Below are 21270 nucleotides of genomic sequence, written 5' to 3'. Positions count from 1 at the left end.
CTTGCCACATCACTGCAACTCTGCTGAATTTTGACCAATCATTTTAGCCCTCTTCCAATTTAACTTCACATCTGTTGACAGATGAATCTGTAAGATAAAAGCGTGTGTAATGGTAATTATTTTCACTTTTTGTGGTGTTTTGCTGTTCTTTTTTTTTATTTTTTTTATTTAAAAATAGTATTTTTGCAGTGATTGCAAAATGCTCGCACACAGTGTGACATCACCTCTGCCTTTAACATAGTAATGATGACTCAAAAGAATAATTTGGGGGGGGGGGGTCATACGCTTGGAAAGAAAAGCTGCTTTTAGAAGAACATTGTCCTCTGAGTCGTGATGACAAAGCTGTAAAAGTGGCTCTTAAATTGAAAGACTTGACGATGAAAGGTTACCTTTTACTCACCTTGTTGTTGTTTTTTTTTTTTTTGTTTGTTTTGTTTGTTTGGTATGTTTTCTCCCAGCCACTGGCAGCAGGACGTGGAGGAGGCGGACACATCAGCAATTTGTAACTCAACCGTTCCCTTCATCAGATCTGCCAGACCAGCAGCTTCCCGTGAGTGTCTTCAACCCGACGAAACCGTCTCTAATTTAACTCCACTAACAACCAGCACTTGGACCTGAAATAACGTGTCAGGCTAACGAGCCCTGCGCGAGTCAACAAATGCTGCACTTGTGGATAAATATACCAGCTGAGTAATTTAGCATTTAGAAAATGTTGCCGAGTTCAAGTTTCAGACTCCAGTTGCCGGAAAAAAAACAAGACGAGTAATTAATTACTTAAATTTTTAAGCCACAAGAGACCCTTTTTTTTCCCAGCTTGTCGAAATGTGAAGTTAATCACTGGTTTTCTCAAGTGTTGACTGCATGTTGATTTTGTAACTCATTATTCTTCTTTTCATGACGTAACGCACTTTGAACTGCCTCGCTGCTTAATGCCCAATATAAATAAACTTGATTGATTGATTAGGCCAAGATTAATACAAATGTTTTTGAGCAAATTTTGGAAACTTCTGCAACAGGAACAAATCTGGTATTAAACAGGACATGGAATTATATCACAGATTTAGTTTTTCGATGGATTTACTGAAATAAGTTGGTGGTCTCAGTAGTATTTTGTGATTTCTTCAGAAAGAACCTGAAGTCTTTTGAACATTACCATTATAAACCAACCTCCTCCTTCCTTTTTACCCAGGCGCATCCCGCTGTAAGACCATTACGGTCCCGGCCAACACGTTTCGCGTCCTGCCCTGCAAGCTGCGGTCCAACTTGGCCCAGAGGAAGTGGCGTTACAGCAAAGACGCCAGCCAGTTCCTGTACGAAACGCCGGAGGGGAACCTGGTGGTGGTGGCCCAGTCCGACCGCACCGAGACCTACGAGTGCTGGTCGGAGGAGGAGGGCTTCCGCCAGCTGCTGGCCAACTACTGCGTCAGGGCGGAGCCCCGCCAGGAAAGCACCACCCTGATTGGTCACTCGCGCACGCCTCACGTGGCGCCGGACGAGACCATCATCCTGCCCGGCGAGTCCCGCGCCGAGCAGGCCCACACCAAGACGTACTGGAACGAGCTGATTGTGGTGTGCGCCCTGCTGGCCTTCTCCCTCGTCGTCTTCTCGCTGTTCGTCGTCTACAGGAACCGAGATCACATGAAGTCCATGCTGAAGCAAGGCGAGTGCCCCAACATGCAGCAGAAGAAGGCCCGCATAGTGGGGAAGCCCACGGAGAGCTTGCCCCTGAACGGGAACACCATCCCCGTCTCCACTTCGGACCACAAGGGCTACCAGACGCTAAACGACAACTACATCTGCAGCACGCCCACGCACGAGTCCTCGCCGGAAAACAGCAAGAGCTTCTCGGAGGCGTCCGACCGGCGGCCGCTCAACGCCAAGGAGAGCCACGTGGAGTACTCGCCGACCTGCCCGCGACCCCGAGTCAGGCTGGGCTCGGAAATCAAGGACTCCATCGTATGAGGAGCGCCACTTCTCTGTGTGTTTTCTTTTGTTTGTTTGTTTCCCCAAAAACGACGACATCCTGCATCTCCCGCGAGCGATACGGGCCGCCGAGGGAAGGAGCGACGACCCTGACTTCCTCCCTGCATCACAGCACATCCTTTTACTTTCAGCCATCTTGGTTCTGTGATCAGTCGCGGAGGTCATTTCGTTTTCCACCCCGGTCTGGTTTGCTGCGGAGGCCACACTCCAGGTTTCCACAAGGATAACAAACCATGGCGGCTGCTAGGATCATACACCACCGTACCTTTTGAGCCTTTTCTGATGGACGCTCACAAATTACGAGCCTGCAGGTTAAGGAGTGAGGCGACACGGGGAAAGCAGTTTTAAAAACAACGGCATCTTTTCTGGTACCCGTCGTTAATCATCATCGATAGTTGCCCAACTCTTGTTATGCACACAGAACCAAGCTACTGCTACACGGTGACCAAGAGTTCAGGGTAAAGTGGATGTTATATACAAGTACTTCCCTGTCATTAAGTTCACCTCGCATTTTGTTCCCTTTCTGCCGAATTAAAATGTTAATGACTGGTTGAGGAGAATCCATTACATGACGAACAACTGCAACGTAAAGAAGAGGGATCAAACGGAAACATCGGCTTTGATGCCTAAATGCTGTCGTTTAGGCATCAAACGCGGTCCGTCTCATCTGGAACGGCTCTTTCTCTAGAGTCTAAGTAAGAAAAGTTTCACATGTGGGTGAATGAATGGACCTAGATGCTCAGTGTTTCAGACTTTACATTGAGAGGCTGGCGGCAGAGTGAAATGGGGAACATCTCCACCTCTCCGTATATTCAGGGCAGGACTGAAACCATCATGTGTACTGTGCCAAAAAACAACAAAAAAAAGAAACAGCAACCCAGAAATAACTTGATTGTCTTATCTAAATGCAATAGTGCCATCCTGTCACGACCATCTCATGGTTCTTGTTAGCATTGATCAAGTGTCAAAGAGCACATGGTGACGAACCCAGGGCCGGGGTTCCACTGGAATATCGTGGCACTAATAATGAATAAATGTGAAGATCCACTTTTTTTTTTGGGAGAATTTTTCACTAGGACTGTTAGCTCATAGCAAACTGTGAAGAACGTGTTGAGCAGAATAACTGATCTTCATGTGAGGGGGGGGCCAAAGGATTTGACGCGTACTTGCCGTGTGGTCGTCGGTCTTTTCCGTTTTCCCTCTGCCTTCGTTCTGACAATACAGGTGTTGGCTACAGCTAAGATTAGCTAACGATACAGGCTTTTGGGTTGGTTTTAGCTTTACGCTAACGGCTTCAAAAATGACGTTCCTGAAGAAAGAGATTGAATCTGGCGCCCTACTGGTCTGAATGTACCTACATGATGTACGGTGATTTTAGGCCCCTTGAACTCTGTCATGCGTTTTCATGTTACAACCAGAAATTAAGATATTTTGGGGGATTTTTACCAGACTTGTCAACACAATGTAGCATAAAATAGCTCAAGTTCTGTAAGTGGACATAGTATCTCGATAGAAAATGTAAAGTCTTGCCACAGATTTGTGAAAAACATTCGGAAATATAGGTATCATTTTTCCTTTCGTTTCACAGCTACATACTTACCTGGTGTTCCAAAAACTAATCCCAATAAATTTCAGCCAGGTTTGCAGTTGTATCACGGCGTGACAAAGTCCAAGAGGCACAACTACTTCTCTAAGGCACAGCAATGATGTAGATGCAAGGTTTATACACCCCTAATTTTCCAGGTTACATGTCTTATCCACGTGGCATTCACCACACTCAGTCAAAAGCCAAGGTAATGCAAATGTGAAAGCACAGGTAATCAGGGTTAAAGATTTGCACATTTCACTTCACTTAAATCACATGGGTGTAAATCCAACTACTGCAATTAGAACTGCAGCTGCTAAGGACAATAACCTTTTTTTTGTTGTTTGTTTGGGGGGGGGGGGGTGTATCAGTTGAAACATTGACCAGTGCAACCATCTATAAGCACTGCGTTTCACACGGACCTCTTGAGACTTTCACAAAATATAACATCAACTATTTCCAAAGAAATTGAAAGCTGATAACGTTGCCAGTCTGAGTGTCATATTTACGATATGGCAAAGTGTCTTAGAATACACAGAGACATGTAATATGTTGAACAAATAAGAGTACAGTATATATTCCAGTATTAAATGGCTATTTTCAACACGAAGCAGATCTGAAGCTGCTCTGAAACGGCTCCAGGTTGACAAAGTAACGGCACAGCATACTGCACAGCAGTGGTCAGCGTTCCCTCTTTTCCAGGTTGTTTCTTGTGTAAATACAGTGCCTGTGCTAAATATTGTGTGTCGTTACGGGACGTTGTGCAAGATGTGTCGTAGAGGTAGTCTTAAACTAGAGAGTGAACACTGCTGAGTATTTTATTTTTCTGTTTGTTTTGTTTTTACATAGTGCTTTACTGCCAACTTGAGCAAACGCACGTTTCACCACACTATCCGTTCAGCACCTTACCTGATTCTAATCAAGCACCTCAAAACAGGATACTTAGTTTTAAGAAAAAAGTTGTTTTTGTTTTTTATTAGTATAATTGGCTTTTAATTAGCCTACAGAATTGTTAAGCAACAATTCTTTATTGTTTAAAACAGGTATTTTTGAATAGCTAAAAAGAAAACGGTTAAAATTTACAAATTGGTAACTGTAGCTAGCTTCTACCTGTGCTAGCTAGTGAAGCTAAAACAAAAATTTAACAGTTGAATAATATTTCACATTGTACTGAGTTGCTAAAAAAAGTAATTTTAATGTTTGAGTTCTGGTTATAGTTTCAAATTTTATTACTTTTCTGTTTAGTTGTGATTGCTAAAGTAAGTTAAACACCCACAAATTAACATAGTTGCTACTTAGCTGAGGTTCCTAGCTGCCTGTCTACAAATTAAAATCTAGGCCAGAAAGAAGTCTTTATTCTTGTGTTTTTATATTTAATACTTCACTACATGACAGAAAATGCAGAATATGGCCATTACATTTATTTTTAGTTTTTCTTTCCTTCATGTTATTTAGTTGAACTACAAAAGTATTTCTAATTAGCTCATGGATGCTGCTTAGCTTGGCTTGCGAGGCTACTATAAACAAATTTAAATTGAGGGCAAATAAATTATTTTTTTATATTTAATATTTTACTTGTTGATGAAAAAGTAAATATTTTAGTATTTGTGTTCCAGTAGTATATATTTAATTTATTTCAATAATCACTACAAAAATATTTAGCTAATTAGCTCGTAGCTGTTTTGCATGGCTTTCTAGCTATTCCCAGTTTGAATCGAGGCTTTTATTTTTTTTTTCGGTTTATACATGTATTTTTTTTCTTAACCTTCTCGAGATGGTGGTTGTCTAGGGCATCCATGAGAACTGCTGGCCTAAAAACATAATTTTATTGTAATTATTATTTCTTAAGCTTAAATTAAGCCTAAATGTAACTTCTCTGGTTTTACACTTGCTAAGCAAACACTGTATAATTAAAACTGGAGTGTAGAAACAGAAGCTGGATATTTGCAGCTGTTATCAACAAATAAGTTACTCTCTCAAACATTGTGTACTGCTAGCTGAAACTCAACCAATTTTTAAAAACAAGAAGATTTTATCAGAGGTACACAGTAAAAGTCTTTGGGGTGGAAATATGTTTGCAAACAAATTGTCTGTGTAACCTGTGTTGAAGTGCTTGATGGTTAACGCTGCCACACAAAGAAATGCCTTTAGCGTTTGGATGTGAAGATGTTCTGCCTTCAGCTGTGTGCTACACTGTACACTACCCAGCAGTGACCTCGTCAACAGAAATGTGGTCAATGGCGTGATTGTAGCCCCGGCGGGCGCACTTAACTCCACTACACAACACGGGTCGGTAGCAGATTTACATAATCACCCATGCCGCTTTTATGTTTGCCTACAAACAGAACCGAGAGCCGCTCCGTTCTGCAGCCTTGGGTTATGTCAAAAAAAAAGAAAAAAAAAAACCTGTTAAAGATACAAATAGAAACACGGAGACAGTCAACAGCATCTTAAGCAGTCGGTGTTTTTACTACACACTTGTTAAGCTGCTTTACAAAGAAACGCTACAAACTGTTTGACTTCACTGGGTCCTATATGATAAACCTGTGACATTAACGTGCAAAACACACTTCCTCAGTAGTGAAACTGTACTGGATTTGAATGTAGCCGATTATCTACAGCAGTCTTATTTTCCTAAAAATCCAGGTAGTATATGATTCCCATTCTTTTTTTTTTCTTCAGGATTTACCTAAAAAAAAAAAAATATCTGAACTACAAAAAAAAAAAAAAACACACTTTAGGAGCACTGGATCCTTTGTGCTGCATGATGTAGTACAGCAGCAAACGTTACAAAGCACAACTCCAAAACCCTCAACCATGAGACGAAGCATTGGCTCAGCATACTGAACAACCGGAAGCTTAGTTGACTGAATAATTTGTAGACAAATGTGGTCTTGCCTGCATGATTTATTTTATTTTATTTTTTAAAACTGTGTACAAATTTGTGAACTGTATTTTTTTGTATTATCGAGATTGTGATTGTTGTTTTTATTGTATATAAAAGGCACTTTATTTTAATTTTTTAAGATAAATGAATAAATTACGTGTTTTTGACACAAATGTTGAACTGTCTTTTATTCTGGGAAATTACTGAATGTGGTCTAACGAGTCTCTTAAGGTCACCAGATCAGAATAAGTAAGCCTAGAAAAAGGAAAGTGAACTTTAATTGAGAGTCGAACCTGAATCAAGATCTAGGCACTGAAATGCAATATTTTTTATGTCTCATTGCTATATTGTACTTCGGTGGGCAGCAAGCATTGTTCAGAGACTACACTCTGAATAATCTCATTCTTTTCTACTGGGGAAAAAATAATTAAATCTCTAAACTCTGAATTCCAAGTGAGAAAGCGAGAGATTTCTCAGCCTGACCTCCAAATCCTATGTGGCTCCTGCATCTTTAAACCCAGCAGCAATGATCGTTTTTGTAACTCACTGAAAGCCGTTTCTCAATTGTCAAATCTCTCTCTAGCCGGTTAATGCCTGGTTCGGTTCTGGCCAAGTTGGGTGTGTCTCCATTGGCAGTGTGCTGTATGGTTTATGGAGCTAGGTCGCCACTCCAATGACGCAATTCTGCTTGTGTGACCTTGGGCAGCTACTTTCTCCAAAGTCTCAAGGCATATTTATTTGTTGCAGGTTGCCCTGCCCTGCGCTCTCCCACAACAACTGATTTTAAAAAGAAACACAAAATGAGGCTTTGACCTCACGGTCTGACCATGGAGTTATCCGTTTACAGCTCGCCATCTACCACGGTCTCCTTGCAGATTGGAAATGGTTGTGATGTTGTTCAAGGAGCTTGCAAGTACGGCCTTTGCTCGTCTGGTGACGCAAATCCACGGGCCAGTCAACGAATGAAGTCTGCCGCCAATCAAATCGCTTAAAATCGGAAGGGGGAACCGTGCCGGATCTGCACATGGAGACGAATCTGGCCGGAACTGACTGGGGAAGAACCGGATCAATCCAAGGCCCTGAAGTAGGGCTCGCTAAACTCTTTTCATCACTGTATCGCCAAGCAAGTGAGTGTGATCTGTGATCTACGGGATTTGCTTCTGTAACAGTTTGATCCTAGATATCACAAACCATCGTTGATACCCAATGCTTTAATGTGTTAGGAGTGTCTCTTATGGCATAAAGAGGATCCATTTAGGGTTGGACAAAAGTGATAATCAAAGCTCACATAAAGACTCGGCACCGACATGTATCGCTAGAGATACTGAAGGTGCTTGAAATTTTAGAGGCAATCTTTGAACTCATTTCACTCTTTCAAAGCCTTTGTCTGCATTTCTCCTTGACATCCCATTTTACATCAAACACCACTGGATTATCTGCCGTCACGGCAGACAAGAAGGGTAATCTGCGATTCAACGTTAACGCATCACTAGCCACACTAGCCACTGAGAATAAGCAGCATTTCAGCTGTGATTATGTTGCAAAATCCACTAAGCAGAGTTTATATTCAGCCAGCTGAGGGAAAACGGCATTTCCTCTGTAACTCGTGACGATTTACACGGCCCATGATAAACCTAGACAAGAGGATCAGTTGAGCGGGGAAAAGGAAATCCTGGTGGAAAATAATACAAATTATTTTAGAGGAATGTATTAAAAAGACAAAAACCAAGCCATGCTTTTGTCACCCAGAATGTTTCAGTGGTAAAAGCAGGAACACTTGTATTACATCAAATCGGCTGACATTGCTTGAAATCTGACATCAGGCGCATATGAAGCCGGGAATAATGCAGCACACGGAGCTTCAAATAAAATGTGTCCTTTATTTTTTTAGATGAAAAATAACACTTTTCTCTCTGAGTTGCAAAGAAACAAATGAAAGAATGAGGATCAACATAGGCCGAAAGAAATGACCTGCATTCTATCAACGTAAAGCCTCAGCTTCAGGGAAATGGCGGGCTCACGACGCAGCAACTAGTTGCACATAGAAACTTAACTTTAACAAAAGGTATAATAAACGGCAGTGGCACTTCTAAAGGAGGACAAACAAAGAAAAACATAACATTAACATCCTCTCCTTAGCTTTGTTCACGGAAGATAATTTAGCTTGACATTAATTACCAAACACTTGGATTCTCCGCGTAGGTGGCCGTAGTCATCCTTTTCAACAGGTCTTGGCTCCAAAAATGTCCTTCTCTTCCGTTCCACCAGTCAGAGTGCCACAATACATAAACAAGAGGTTTTTTTCCACTTCCGGTAATTCTAGACCTCATTGTAATAACAGCACCACATGCTGGCAAAAACAAGAATTACAACCATTTGGTGAAATAAATCAAAACATGGTTTACAAAAATACATTTTTTACATGTACCCATTTTTCACCTGGTTACACATATATTAAAGCTCTATCAAAAACAAAGTATTTTCTGCACTTTTAAGAGATTAGAAAATTAAATGAAAGGAAAAGCTTGATGAGAGAAGTCTGTTTATGATTTTAATCAGACTGACTGCAGCTTTTCTTTGCACTCTACACTTCTCATGATCACCGAGTTTCTTGCTTGATGCGTCAAGAAAAACACACACACGCACACGCACACGCACACACACACACACACACACACACACACACACACACACACACACACACACACACACACACACACACACACACATCAGGCCAGAACCCACACGCTGCTGCTTGTCTTGCTGACGCTAGAATTTAAATGAGATCTTATGCAAAAGCGCTGAGCAGAGAGCAGCGGATGATAGCGGATCAGATTTGAGTTTTCTCCCATTTACGCTGCTGGCTGATGCTGCATTTCGTCTCTCATCACTATTCAGAGCCTCACCTGCTCGCTCTGCTTGAGATTGAGAGCAGATGCATTTTTCACTCTGTAATCTGAAAACGAAGGACACAAACCTGCTGGAGAAGGGATTCATATCTTGTTCTGTTTTCGTCTGAGCAAACATGATTGTAAGAACATGTTCCTGCTGTTCTTACAATGAATCTTTAGACACTAAATTTGCCTAAAGATGTTCCTACTGTGTGTTATTTATTATTTATGCACAGAATGAGCGGGTTGACTTCTGTAGGAGAGCGTTTAATAAATGTCAACCAGCTTGCTGTTAAACTACTTGTGTTTATTGCAGCGTTTGTCTCCACCTAGTGGCCATGTGTTGCCTCTTCAGCTTTAATCAAATGATCTATTTTACATCTCCTTCACAGTAACGCGGCTTCACGCTTTGATATATTACCTGAAACCTTAATTGGTATTGATAAATGTTTCTACTACTATTATTCTCATGTTTTTTAATTTCAAAACTAAACTTGGCTGGTCCCATATTCATAATTATAACATCGTTTCGTTGATAGAGTTGATTCTGAGTCCATCTTCAACATGAAAAGGTCTAACTAGCTAAATACCATCCCCATTACCCAGCATGCACCACGTCTGAGTGAAAGTGGACCCATTCACCTCGGTTTTTACATTTTTATTACTATTCATATTGTTTCTTGCGATGTTATTGAACTACTATCAATAAAATATTAATGCCTCTGATATAATCTGAAATTTCCAATGTTTTGGGAAATGTTTTCGCAATTTTTTTGCATTTTAAAACTTTTCTTTTTATAATTTTTACTTTATCCGACCCATCACTGAAATATAGATTTTGATGGGTGGAATATTGCTGTACTTTTTCTTAAAAAAAAACACTACAGTAAAAGTTCTAAAAATTATAATATGCACAAATAAAATTGGAATTTTAATTAGCCAATCAATTACAAAAATAGAAAATTAGGATGCTTTTAAGCTCCATCTGTACCTGCAGAGGGACGCTGGATACTTTTCTTTTTATTTTTTTTCCCCCCCACATTTCATTTTTGTTCCATTTAATCATCATGCCTGTTTTTGATTTTATATTTTTAAAAATAATTAAATCACAGAGAAACAGAACAAACGACCATGCATACATACACACACTCACTCAAAGGGGAATTTAAGAGTTGGTACGTTTATTTAAATTATGTATATGAAAGAATAGTTGAAGAGAAATGGGTTTCCTCTAAATGCAGCTGATCAAAGGCTGCATGTCCATTATATTATATGAATGAGCTTAAGTGCTACACAAACTCCAACCACAAACATTCAGAATAAGTAAGCATGAACTAAAAAGATACACTTTATTTGAAATCAGAAAGGGACACTTTTTTTGTACAAAAATACACAACTGTTACACAGATGCTTTTACATCAAGAGTTGCTCCACTTCATCCTGCTCACTCCGCTGATGGCGCTCTGCACGCAGCACCGCTTCGGGGGGTTAAGGCTTAACCCATACGTTAATTTAATTTAACCATGGAAAGTAACTCCGACAAGCAATCGTTTTGCCACAGGTAGATTTGGTGGATCCTGGATTCTCGAGTCTAGACAAAACTGACGGATCCATTCTTATAAATATCAGGAAAGAATGCTGAGCGAGTGATGTTCTCAAAAACAGAGAGTTTAATTCTTCTTCCGTGTCATTTTTCACTTGGACTTCGTGCCTGCTTTCCCCGCTTCATTTGCTTTTTTCTGCTTCTGTTGCATGATTTCTGCATCCCTACGACAGAAAAAAACAACAACAACACATCTCCAATTAGTTGAGGTTATTCAGAGAACTGCAATACATGAATCAAACTACAAGCTTTAACCAATTGTTTAAATCTGTGCTTTTAAAGCCAGAATTTATTAAACATACATGTCAGAGTTAGGGTTTAAGGCAAATGTCTGGATTTCAGGAAATCTAAACTAAAAATAAGCCCATTTAGAGAAAGTAACTGGGAAATCAAATACAAAACAGAACAAAAACAAAATATCTGTAAAAGAGTGTGCAGCACATTCTGTTAGAAAATACATGTCTGAATAAATAAAGGTAAGATAAACAAAAAATTGGTTGTTTATTTTGTTCTGTTAGCTGGACCTGAAATAGTTTATATCTATCCATCTAACAATGATTTTTCAAGGTGCCATTATACCCAAAATCTACAGCCAGAACGATAACTTACAAAACACTGATGCAAGAGCATTTCTAATATCAAAATACTGAAATTCCCGACAAAAACAAAGACAGTAGTTCTCCATATTTTGTAGATTCAATTGTAATTTTAGTTGATTTTAACACCAAAACATTGACAGCGTGTTTCAATCTACGGAAACAGACGGTTGTGATGGCATTTCTTAGAAAACTACAATAAAAAAAATTAATTTCGAAAAAACAAAAAAGTATAGGGGGACACAAAAGAAGCAACTGACTTCCAAATTTAGGACATAACTGAAGTAAATCTACAAGCTACACTCATTTTGCGAAACATAAATAAGGTCCCAAAACTGTCGTTCCCGGTGCTCACCGTTGTTTCCTGGCAGCAGCGGAAAGCCCGTCCTCGTTCCGCTTGCCTTTGCTCTGCTCGGTCTGCTTCTTGGCAGCCTTCTGCCGTGCAAGCTCGCGCTGGTTGCCTCCTGCGGGACGGACAAAAAGCAGTGGCACATCAGTAACACACACCTCAGGGTGTACGGTCCTTTCAGTCAATAATAACAAAAAATGCAAAGCACCCTAAAACTCTTTATTTAATAATTTGCTTGAATAGCATAGAAAGTAGAATGGATAGATAAAATATGCAATGGGACTTCAAGTTAAAGCAGCCGACGTGGCAGAGCGGCGCTGCGGAGCAGCAGCCAAAGAACAGCGCCTAAGGAAGAAATGCATCCACCAGCGCTTTGTCGCAATCAGCGGGGTTATTGACGAAGGGTAACAAAGGTAGAACCACTATAGCGTAGTTTCAAGATCACCTCCTCTCACATTGCTGAAGTCCTGTTCGCTATTCACGCCACTTGCTCCTAATTAAGCGAGAAAACGTTAAACGAAACCCGTTCGTGCTGTAAGCTAGGGCTCGGGCTAATGACCGGAACAGACATTCCACTGACCCACAGACAATGAAAGACGCCTCTTATGTAACACACAGTCAGGTGGAACACACTTTAAATCAAGACTCGCTTCAAGCAAACTAATCATGGACAGCACGGCATTGGCTTTAAATATAAATAAAAACGTACAAACAAATACCATGACAGAATGTTAGATACACTGATTCGGGTACGTCTATATTCTGAAACAGACAGAACCAAGGTCGATCAGTAGCCAAACAGAGACCACACGCAGTCCAGAAATTTGCCTAAAAGCGGAATTATTTGTCGATACTCACTGGTCATTTTAGCACCCTATGTTTCTTTCGCCCAAAATCCAGATAAGCTCAGCCAAAGGGCCGCTAGCTCCCTCGTCGTAGTCCACTGGCTTCCTCCGCTGTGGTTGCGCCTCACTGTGGCTGCTAACTGTCGGACAGGCACCAGAACGTTCCATACAAACACGCATGCGCCAAATCTGTTATCGTGTGTGGGTGCGCATCATTTGTCATCCGGTAAGGTAATCGGTGCGCTGAGGGTGGCGGGATTTGAAACAACCATATTGATCTTTTAACTCGGTGACGCCATCCAGTGGGTGTTATTCTTACCTTACCAATTCATTTTCTAAGACATGACCATCTTTAATACGACCGGATTAACTCCCCGCGCCCCTCATACTCCCAGACCTACTCTTTTTCCTACTACTAGCAGGGGCGATTCTAGGATCTGATCTTTAGGGGTGCTTAGCCCCCAGCCGGGCTAAGACCCATGAGAAAATATTCATTTGTGCAATTTTCTGAATCTAACCACTAATTTACATACATTCACAAACAAAATTAAGACACATGTTGTCAGTGATTCATAGAATAAACAAACATATACCTATAAAAAGTAAAATCAGAGAAAGTTTAATTTTTTTCCCCCAGAGGTGTATATACTCAGTTTGAAATAAAATCTCAAGATTACATTAGGTGGTTAAAAAAAACTTCACTGTTTTCTTTGGAAGCTGGTTCTTGATCAGCTTTTCGTGTAGTCAGTGTTTTTTTATTATTATAATTTTTTTTATGGAGACACTTAAGAAAAGAATTGAACAAAAACACAACAATATTTCATCATTTAATAATGTGAACAAAGAGCCACTTGTGTCTCCAGAGATTCAGGTTGCAGATCTCTGATTTAGTAGATGGAAAGTGTGATCCTATCTCCCGACAGCAGTTAAAAGAGCAGTACCATAATTTTTAATCCATTAAATAAATTTTTATTAAAAACAATTTTATTGTATTTTTAATAATACCTTAAAAAGAAAATTGTGAAGAAAAAAATATCTACCACAAATAAATGTCTTTTTAAATATTCAGTTAAAATTTCTTTAGAGCCCCTCTTAGCCCCCGTCTAGAACCGGCCCTGTCCTGCACGTCTGGTGTATTTTTGCTTAGCATGTTTTTTCTTCATTCATAGGAAGTCAGATTACCCAAACTGGTAAACCACATTAATAAAATATTAGTGAAATAATACATGAAATGACCACTGAACAATTATTAATAAAATATATCAACACTTTTGAATAAAACACACAGAAGGTAATATAATGTAGGAATATTTATGTATTTATTGTCAATCTCTAAGTTAATCTTTAAATGGCCACTTATTTTGGCTAATGCTATTATTTATTAAATATCATCCAAACTCAACATCCTAAGCAAAGAATCAAACCACAATAGTCAAGTAAAATCACAATAAGAGACTTAATCAATCATAACAAAATGTTCTGTACCATGTCAGCCTCAGGAGATGATTGAGGATGAAGAGACGCTGATTTCTGGTTCTTTAGGTTCTGACGGGTCTGCAGTTCTTCTCCTGATCCATTCCGTCTATCATACAGCAGCACATTAGTGGTTTGCAAAAGATTCTTCATTTAAAACACATGAAGGATTGACAGTTTTGGTAGCTAATCAAACGGAGAGCGCAACCTCATATAACTACTGTTGTACTGTTGTTTGTAATGAGTTTAAATAGCATAATAAAGGAAATCAAATGATTGTCCTGCTGCTCTAAAGCAGATATTTACCATCTCAAATGACCAAATCTGATGTCTGAATAAAACCAAAGCAGTGGCGGCAAAAAAAGCTTTTATTGAATTTGCTTACAACTTAATGTTATTTCACTCTACGATCAGCTTAATTATTTTCCATGCTTTCACAAATCAAGTGAAAGGTACACACAAGTATAAAACAGAATGAAATAAGCCCAAAATACATGAATTATTACATCATAATACATAGAAATAACCTATGTCAGTAACGCGTTACCAAGTAAAGTGTTATGATGTAATGCTGTCAACTTCTAACTATTAAAAAATGAAAACGCTCACAAAAGGTACCTAAACCCCTTACCTTCTAGTCCTTTATTTATTTATTTTTTATTATTTTTTTTACTTCCCTGCTAAAAGAATAGTGATCCACTAATTATCATACAGAAGTAATCAAATAAATACACAAGTAGTCCTTGTAATTACACCATGCATCCTGTAGATGTTGCGACTGGGTCACAAATGGGCCTGGAAAGTTGCAGGCCAAGGAAAAGTGTTTACCTCATTGAATGATCTTCACTTTTTGTGCCTTTACCAATCAGTCATGATCAGCAAAATTTGGCTGTTTGGGGGGGGAAGGGTAAAATAGAAAACTTCAAAGGGATAAGTGATTTCTACAAAATTATGAACTTAACTACATGACAGAATAAGCAAAGTTCAACACATGAAAGAGTTCAGCATCAGTCCATGTTCATGGAAAAAGTCCACAATGAGCATCCAGTCCAGCTTAGAACCAGACTGCGGTGTTTAACCAACCCATTTCGGAAACAGTCTTGGTTCCACAGCAATGAGTAGAAACTTCAAAATAAAGTTGGTTATGTATCATGTATTCAGCCCACACTCTGCGGAGAGTATGTATATATTTTTAAACGGCCACCAGGTGGCGCACTGTACTCAAAAACATTTAGAAAATAAGGGAACAAACGCACCGGAGCGTCTGTTTTTAAAATTTTTGGATAAAGAGGTTCTGAGTCATTTTACAAATAACCGATTTACAAATAGCGTAAACAAATGTTAATGCTATTTGTATTTTCATCATCTGAAACCATCTGGTAGGGAGCAGAATGTTTCCATGCTGGTTCTCGGGATTCCAGAGAAAATAGGATTTCTGTAACAGCAAGACAACAGGGTGTTTCTTACCACTCTTGGTATTGTGTTATTATTTACAATTAGGCTCCTAAACTGAGTCAATATTGTAATAAGCCACTGAAGCTACGAATGAAACACTTTGTGAATTTGCATCTCCATAGTTTGCAGAGCCTTGCAAAGGTTTTCATACACCTTGAACTTTTTCACATACAGTCATGAACCTTGTTGTATTTCTTTGGGATTTTAGGGGACAGACAAACACAAAGCAGTGCATACTTGTGAAGAAGAAAGGAAATCAATGTATAGTTCCAAATGTATTCAAAAAGATCATTCTAAACAATGTTCTTTTGCATTTTTTATTCACCCTCCTCAATAGTTCATTTGTAGAACCACTTTTTGCTGCCATTGCAGTTGCAAAGTCTTTTTCCTTTTGGGAGCTTTATAAGTCTTTCTCTGCTCTTTCCTCTTTGGAAGCTCGGTCTGATTGAATTGTCAAGTCTTGCCCAGGATGCATGTTAAGCTCTGTCTGCATGTTTACGTCCAGCATAAAGCTGAATCTATTTCTATTTCAGTCTCTCACTGTATTCTACCACGATTGCCCTGTATTTAGCTCAGTCTTGTGCAAGCCCAAAAAACTTTAATTTTGGTCTCATCTGACCAGAGAACAACACTGAATCGCTCACATTCTTACCATTTCTCTTATGCAGCTTTTTGTGGCAAACCTCCAACATGGCTCCTTACTGCTCTCTTTCAACTATCCTTCCTTCGTATGGGCTAAAAAGTTGATGGTTAAAATCTTTAGCAAGCCCTAAAGATTTGGAATCAGAAAAATTACCACATTGTGATTACTTTGGGGCGCCTTTTCCAACCACTCTTTTTCCTTCCACTCAACTTTCTGTGATTATGCTTTGATACGGTGCTCTGTGAATAGCCAGCTTCTCTAGCTGTGCCCTCTGTATGTAGGATGTCTTTTTTGAGGCAATCTAAATTTCCGAGGTGTTGAATTTTTGATTTTTTATTAAGCCATAATCATAAAATAATAATAATAAATTCTTAAACTATTTCACTCTGTCTAGTGAGTCTATATAACACACTGTATGAGTTTCACTTTCTGGAACAAGTGACAACAAATTTTGAATTTTACACTTTTTTCTTTTTAGATGTGTGTGTAACTGTGTAAACCTATCAATTTAAGTGATAGATGGAGAAGAGACTGACTGAAATCCACCCCACGTGTCCATATAGTCGCTCAGGCGAAATTGAAGCCTCAAAATGTAGCTTCAGAGGTGGAAGTTTTCTGTAGGAGAGAGAATAACGGGTTGGGTTCCCTTTTGAAAGGTGAATACTGTATTTTAAGGACATAATTGCTGTGTGAACACAATGAGTAATCAAACTGCTGCTGCAGCGGTGTTGCCAACGGGCTATTTGAGTGAAAAACGCCGTCTTCTCAGAACGTAATTATATGCAACCCGCTCTGGTGCACAGCTCTGTATGTCCCTGATGGCTTTTGGGCTAAAAGTCTCAAATTATCTTTGTTTTCCTTTACGTTTTCATTTTCCACGTTTTGAGGTCAAAGTCTTTTTCAAACAGTTCACAATGTCCTCACGACAGCCGGCCGTTGATTGTGGTCTTATAGAGCCTAATTTTTGAATAATTCAACAGAGTTGTGCTGATTTATGGTGCTCATGCACTGTTGTCAAAATATCTTCTGCAGCACGAGAGACAAAACCTGTAGGCAGTGAAGGCTTTAGTGGAAAAACCAGATTTCCCAAACCTTTTCTTGTATATAAGACAAAAAAGATTTTTCACAGTTGGAAGTAGATACTGTTGTTTTTGCATCGATCCGATTCCAGGTGAATATCAACAATATCCATACCGATACCAATACTTTTTTATTATTTAAGTTCGATATATCATGACAGTTCTGACCTTCTGCTTTTTCTGTCTTTTTTCCTTTGAATTATTTTGATGGATAATTTGAATTTAGGCAAAGTATAAAGGTGTCCACAAAATAAAATGATAACATATTGACATTACAAACAGAAAAAAAGAACAAAAATTATTTGTGCGCATTTTTTTCCTAAAACAAAGTGCAAAAAACATATAATTTGACAGAAAATCAAAACAAAATGTTTGCTGAGGTAGATTAGTTTCAGAATCCCTCTTGATGTTTCCATTTATTTTGTATAGGAGAAAAAGTTTGTGAAAAGTATCAATTTTCCCAAACGGATATCAATCCGATACTGATGCTAACTTTGAATCGATCCGCCCCCACGTCTGATCTGAGGATAAACAGACCAAACTTTTCTTGTTTTCGGTCAGTTACGATCAACAAAACATTTTCTGTTTGCTAAATGCCAGAAAACATAGATTTTGTATAACTTTCTTCAAATTCAGAAGTTTACAGGCACTTGTGTCTCTTAGCTTCTCACTGGAGCTGTGAAAAGCTGAAAATCATCAAACTCCTCCAAATCTACTTTCCATCCCTCGGAGCGGCCTCGGCTGCATGGCTACACAACATCCCAAATTGCTTGGTTGTTTTTCTGTCCTCGGCACACGGTTGAGATTTCACTCCTACAATCTGGGACGGAGGTCGTTGAAAAAAAAAACAAACAAAAAAACAGCTCTATGAAAGCTGCTGGAGCCCTGAAACGTTGCAGCTAACTCCTGCGTACGGTGAGGTTTTTCCTGACAAAACAGCCACGGCTTGTTGCGTGCCGAAGCGTGTCGACTGCAGCAGCCTGTTAGAGCAGCATGTCAAACAACTGCGGTCACTTTATTGGGCTGGTGGCGACACAGGGCACCGCAGGACGTCTGCCCATGACTTGTTTTCCCCCCACAGCTGCTTTCTGTGACAACATCCTGCTTAAAGCAAGCTATTTTTGTCCGCCAGCGGAATTATCACCACCTGGTAATTTTCACAATGTTGACTGGATTTTCTTTCTTTTTTTTTGGCTTCTACAGAGGCTGTTTGTGACGGCTGTTCTTCTTGCAGAAGGTTCAGACGGCGCTGTGTTTTTCCTGACATATTACGCTATATTTAACTGAGATGGGGAGGTTTTTTTTTTGTGTGTGTGTGTCAACACTTCCAACATGTTTCCCTACGGACATTTTGGCCTTCTTGCCAAATCAGTTTAGCTTCAGTTGTAAAATGGTTATGTAAATATTTGGCTGTTCCCAGATTTCTGGTCATTACTTTAATTACTACAAAAAGGACCCTAAAGTAGAGAAGTCCATCTGAAGATCACAGTCTTGTTGAAAATGGAGGTTTTGTGAAGAGCGGTGTGGCTTCTTCTAAGGCTTGTCCCAACCAATTGGGTAAAATATGGACCCAATGTTTGATTAAGTCTACCCAACTCGAGACCCAACAGAATTAGTCAAACTGTAGAGTTCTGGCATATTGTTGACCAAACTCTTGGAGTTATGATTTTTGACCCAATATTTGGTCAAACTAACCCAGTACAATCCAACGGCTTCCACGTGGCAGATGGGTTATGAAAATAACTCAGCAGTCTGTAAGCGTACCACCAGAGCTACAATGGAGTGGTTTAGTTTAAATCCCGTTCTTGTGTTAGGATGGCCCAGTCAAAGTCCAGATGTAAATCAGTGTGGTAGGGTGTATGGAAGTCCTTAAAATGTCTTAAATTTGTATGTAGACAACTAAGGCCTTGGAATGTCTTAAATTCATCAGAAAATATCATCACCTTCCTAAAATAATGGCCTTTTCTTTTCTTTTTTTGCCAAAAGTGATTTTTTTTTTCTTATCCTTTTGGCAAAAAATAACTTTGGCTATTATTTTTTAAAGATGAAGATATGTAAGTTGAACTTAAATACATCAAAACAGGTTTTAAACTTTCTCATGGCAGGACAATTTAATCTTCTAAATTGTATGTATTTTGAGTTTATCCATGAGACTTCTCTGTCAGGCAAAAGTTTTAGACGTCTCCAGACATCTTTATTACATTCTGTGACTCAAGACACTTGCGGCTACCACCAGCCATCTGCTAATGCATCGTTGCTAGCTAGCTAGCCTTTTTGCATCTGTCATTAGTAAACGGTTACTGTTGCCTACCGGTGCATTCTGTGCAAAGAAAATGTGGCGCCAGAACGAAATAAAATATTCAGTTTTCTTTTGCACAGTTCTGTTTTGATAAAGCTCTTAAATTTGATTCATGATGGTCTGAAAAAGGTTTTAAAATATCTTTAATTTGATCAGACTCCATCCAGTCTGATCAAACTTGAGCTATTTTGGAAAGATGAATGTTCCACCCTGTAGTCGCGACACATGACAGATGATTCATGAGCTGGCAGAGAGGAGAGGCCGTCGGTAAAGTGAGGGAATGTTTTCTCCAACACTCGAGTCGTTTTGCAGCGGCTGCACCGTCGTCGACGTCGATCATGAAGACTTGGAAGTGCTGAGGTGAGACGGTAGATGCTAGCGTGACAAACTGAATGTGTGCAACATTTCTCTCAGTCTCATTTCACCGCCATCATCCATCACAGTGCCAGAGTCCCGCCTGCCGTCGTCAGTGACCGATGGGGCGAGCTCATGCGGTCTTGTGCTTCGATTGTTCAAAGCTAATTTTGATATGAGTCCATGAGGTAATATTAACATGAATGTTCCTGCAGTCATTTTGGTAAACATGCCATCCCCCCGGTCATACACGTGCATATTCACAGTGCCTCTTTGATTAAAAATCAATCAAGGTCAACAAAATTTGGCTTTTTTGACAAGAAAAATCCGACAAAAAACCTTCAAATATTAAAGTGAAGAAAGAGTTCAGTGACAATAATGGCAATTAATTAGAAATGTGAAACAAAATACAGGCGATTTCCCCTCATTTATATCAGTGTTTTGTTGATGGTCCTTTGGCTCAAAGGTCAACTGCGAACAGCCTTTTTTAAGTCCTCACTGCAAATTCTTTATTGGATTGAGGTCTGGGCTTTGACTGGGCCACTCCAGAACATTGTTGTCTGCAAAAGTGAACATTTTTTCTGGTTCCCTTCGGTTCACTTTAAGGTGAACCTCTTTGGGTCCCAGTCAAAGGCCTGGAACCTCTTTAGTTCACTTTAAGGATTTTCTTTAAGATTTCACTGTATGGAGAAACCCAAGGAAGATGTCTCATTTAGTCTCTGCCGAGTCATTTCTTAATCTATTTGGCAATCTGTTTTAAATTACTGTCCCTCTGAAAGACTCAAGACATCTCCTTTTCTGGTGCAGTAAACCAGATATTTATAATATTAAAAAATATTCTGATATTTCATAAATTTACGCCCTCTAACAAGTCCAACGCCATAAAACGCCCACGTTTTTTTTCCAGATATTTCATCTTTGATTTTCACCAGAAACCCTTGAAAAAACTCAATTCTTTTCCTCCTCCTTGCCAAACCATGCTGTCCCAGTCAAAGGCCCGGCAGAGTCATTACACTATGCAGGTCTTTCTTTTTTTCTCTTTTGTTTTTTTGAAACCCTCACTGGCACGCCTGTGAAGAAACAGTCGCGGGGCCAATAGAAGACGCGTCAGAGCTGACGTACTCCTCTGGGATTGCAGATGTTTTAGCCGGTCGACTGCAGAGCAGACAAATCGCCGTCCGACGGAGGGTGGAGATTCGGGTGGGCTGAATTTCACTGACATGAGTCT

General features: G+C 39.6%; 2 protein-coding genes across 7 annotated transcripts in view; one reads left to right on the top strand and one right to left on the bottom strand.

Annotated features, from left to right (window-relative positions):
• The window catches only part of LOC122823100 (semaphorin-4B-like), a 73975-nt gene extending 67405 nt beyond the window's left edge, over positions 1-6570 (top strand). For all 6 annotated transcript variants that reach the window (XM_044102398.1, XM_044102389.1, XM_044102382.1 and 3 more), the window contains 2 exons: positions 459-550; positions 1190-6570. In XM_044102398.1, coding sequence (XP_043958333.1) covers positions 459-550; positions 1190-1962 — 865 coding nt within the window. In that variant the 3' untranslated portion in view covers positions 1963-6570. The remainder of the gene's footprint in view (positions 1-458; positions 551-1189) is intronic.
• Positions 6571-10681: 4111 nt separating this feature from the next.
• Positions 10682-12909, bottom strand: LOC122823140 (small EDRK-rich factor 2-like). Its single transcript, XM_044102434.1, has 3 exons — positions 12753-12909; positions 11901-12009; positions 10682-11113 (listed from the first exon to the last, which is right to left on the bottom strand). Exons 1-3 carry the CDS (start codon positions 12757-12759, stop codon positions 11041-11043), a joined length of 189 nt encoding a protein of 62 aa, XP_043958369.1. The 5' UTR covers positions 12760-12909; the 3' UTR covers positions 10682-11040.
• Between the last annotated feature and the right edge of the window lie 8361 nt (positions 12910-21270).

Source organism: Gambusia affinis, linkage group LG02 (assembly GCF_019740435.1).
Source record: "Gambusia affinis linkage group LG02, SWU_Gaff_1.0, whole genome shotgun sequence".
Taxonomy (NCBI): domain Eukaryota; kingdom Metazoa; phylum Chordata; class Actinopteri; order Cyprinodontiformes; family Poeciliidae; genus Gambusia; species Gambusia affinis.
The sequence above is the reverse complement of the archived record's forward strand: the minus strand, read 5'-3'. Positions and strand labels throughout refer to the sequence as shown.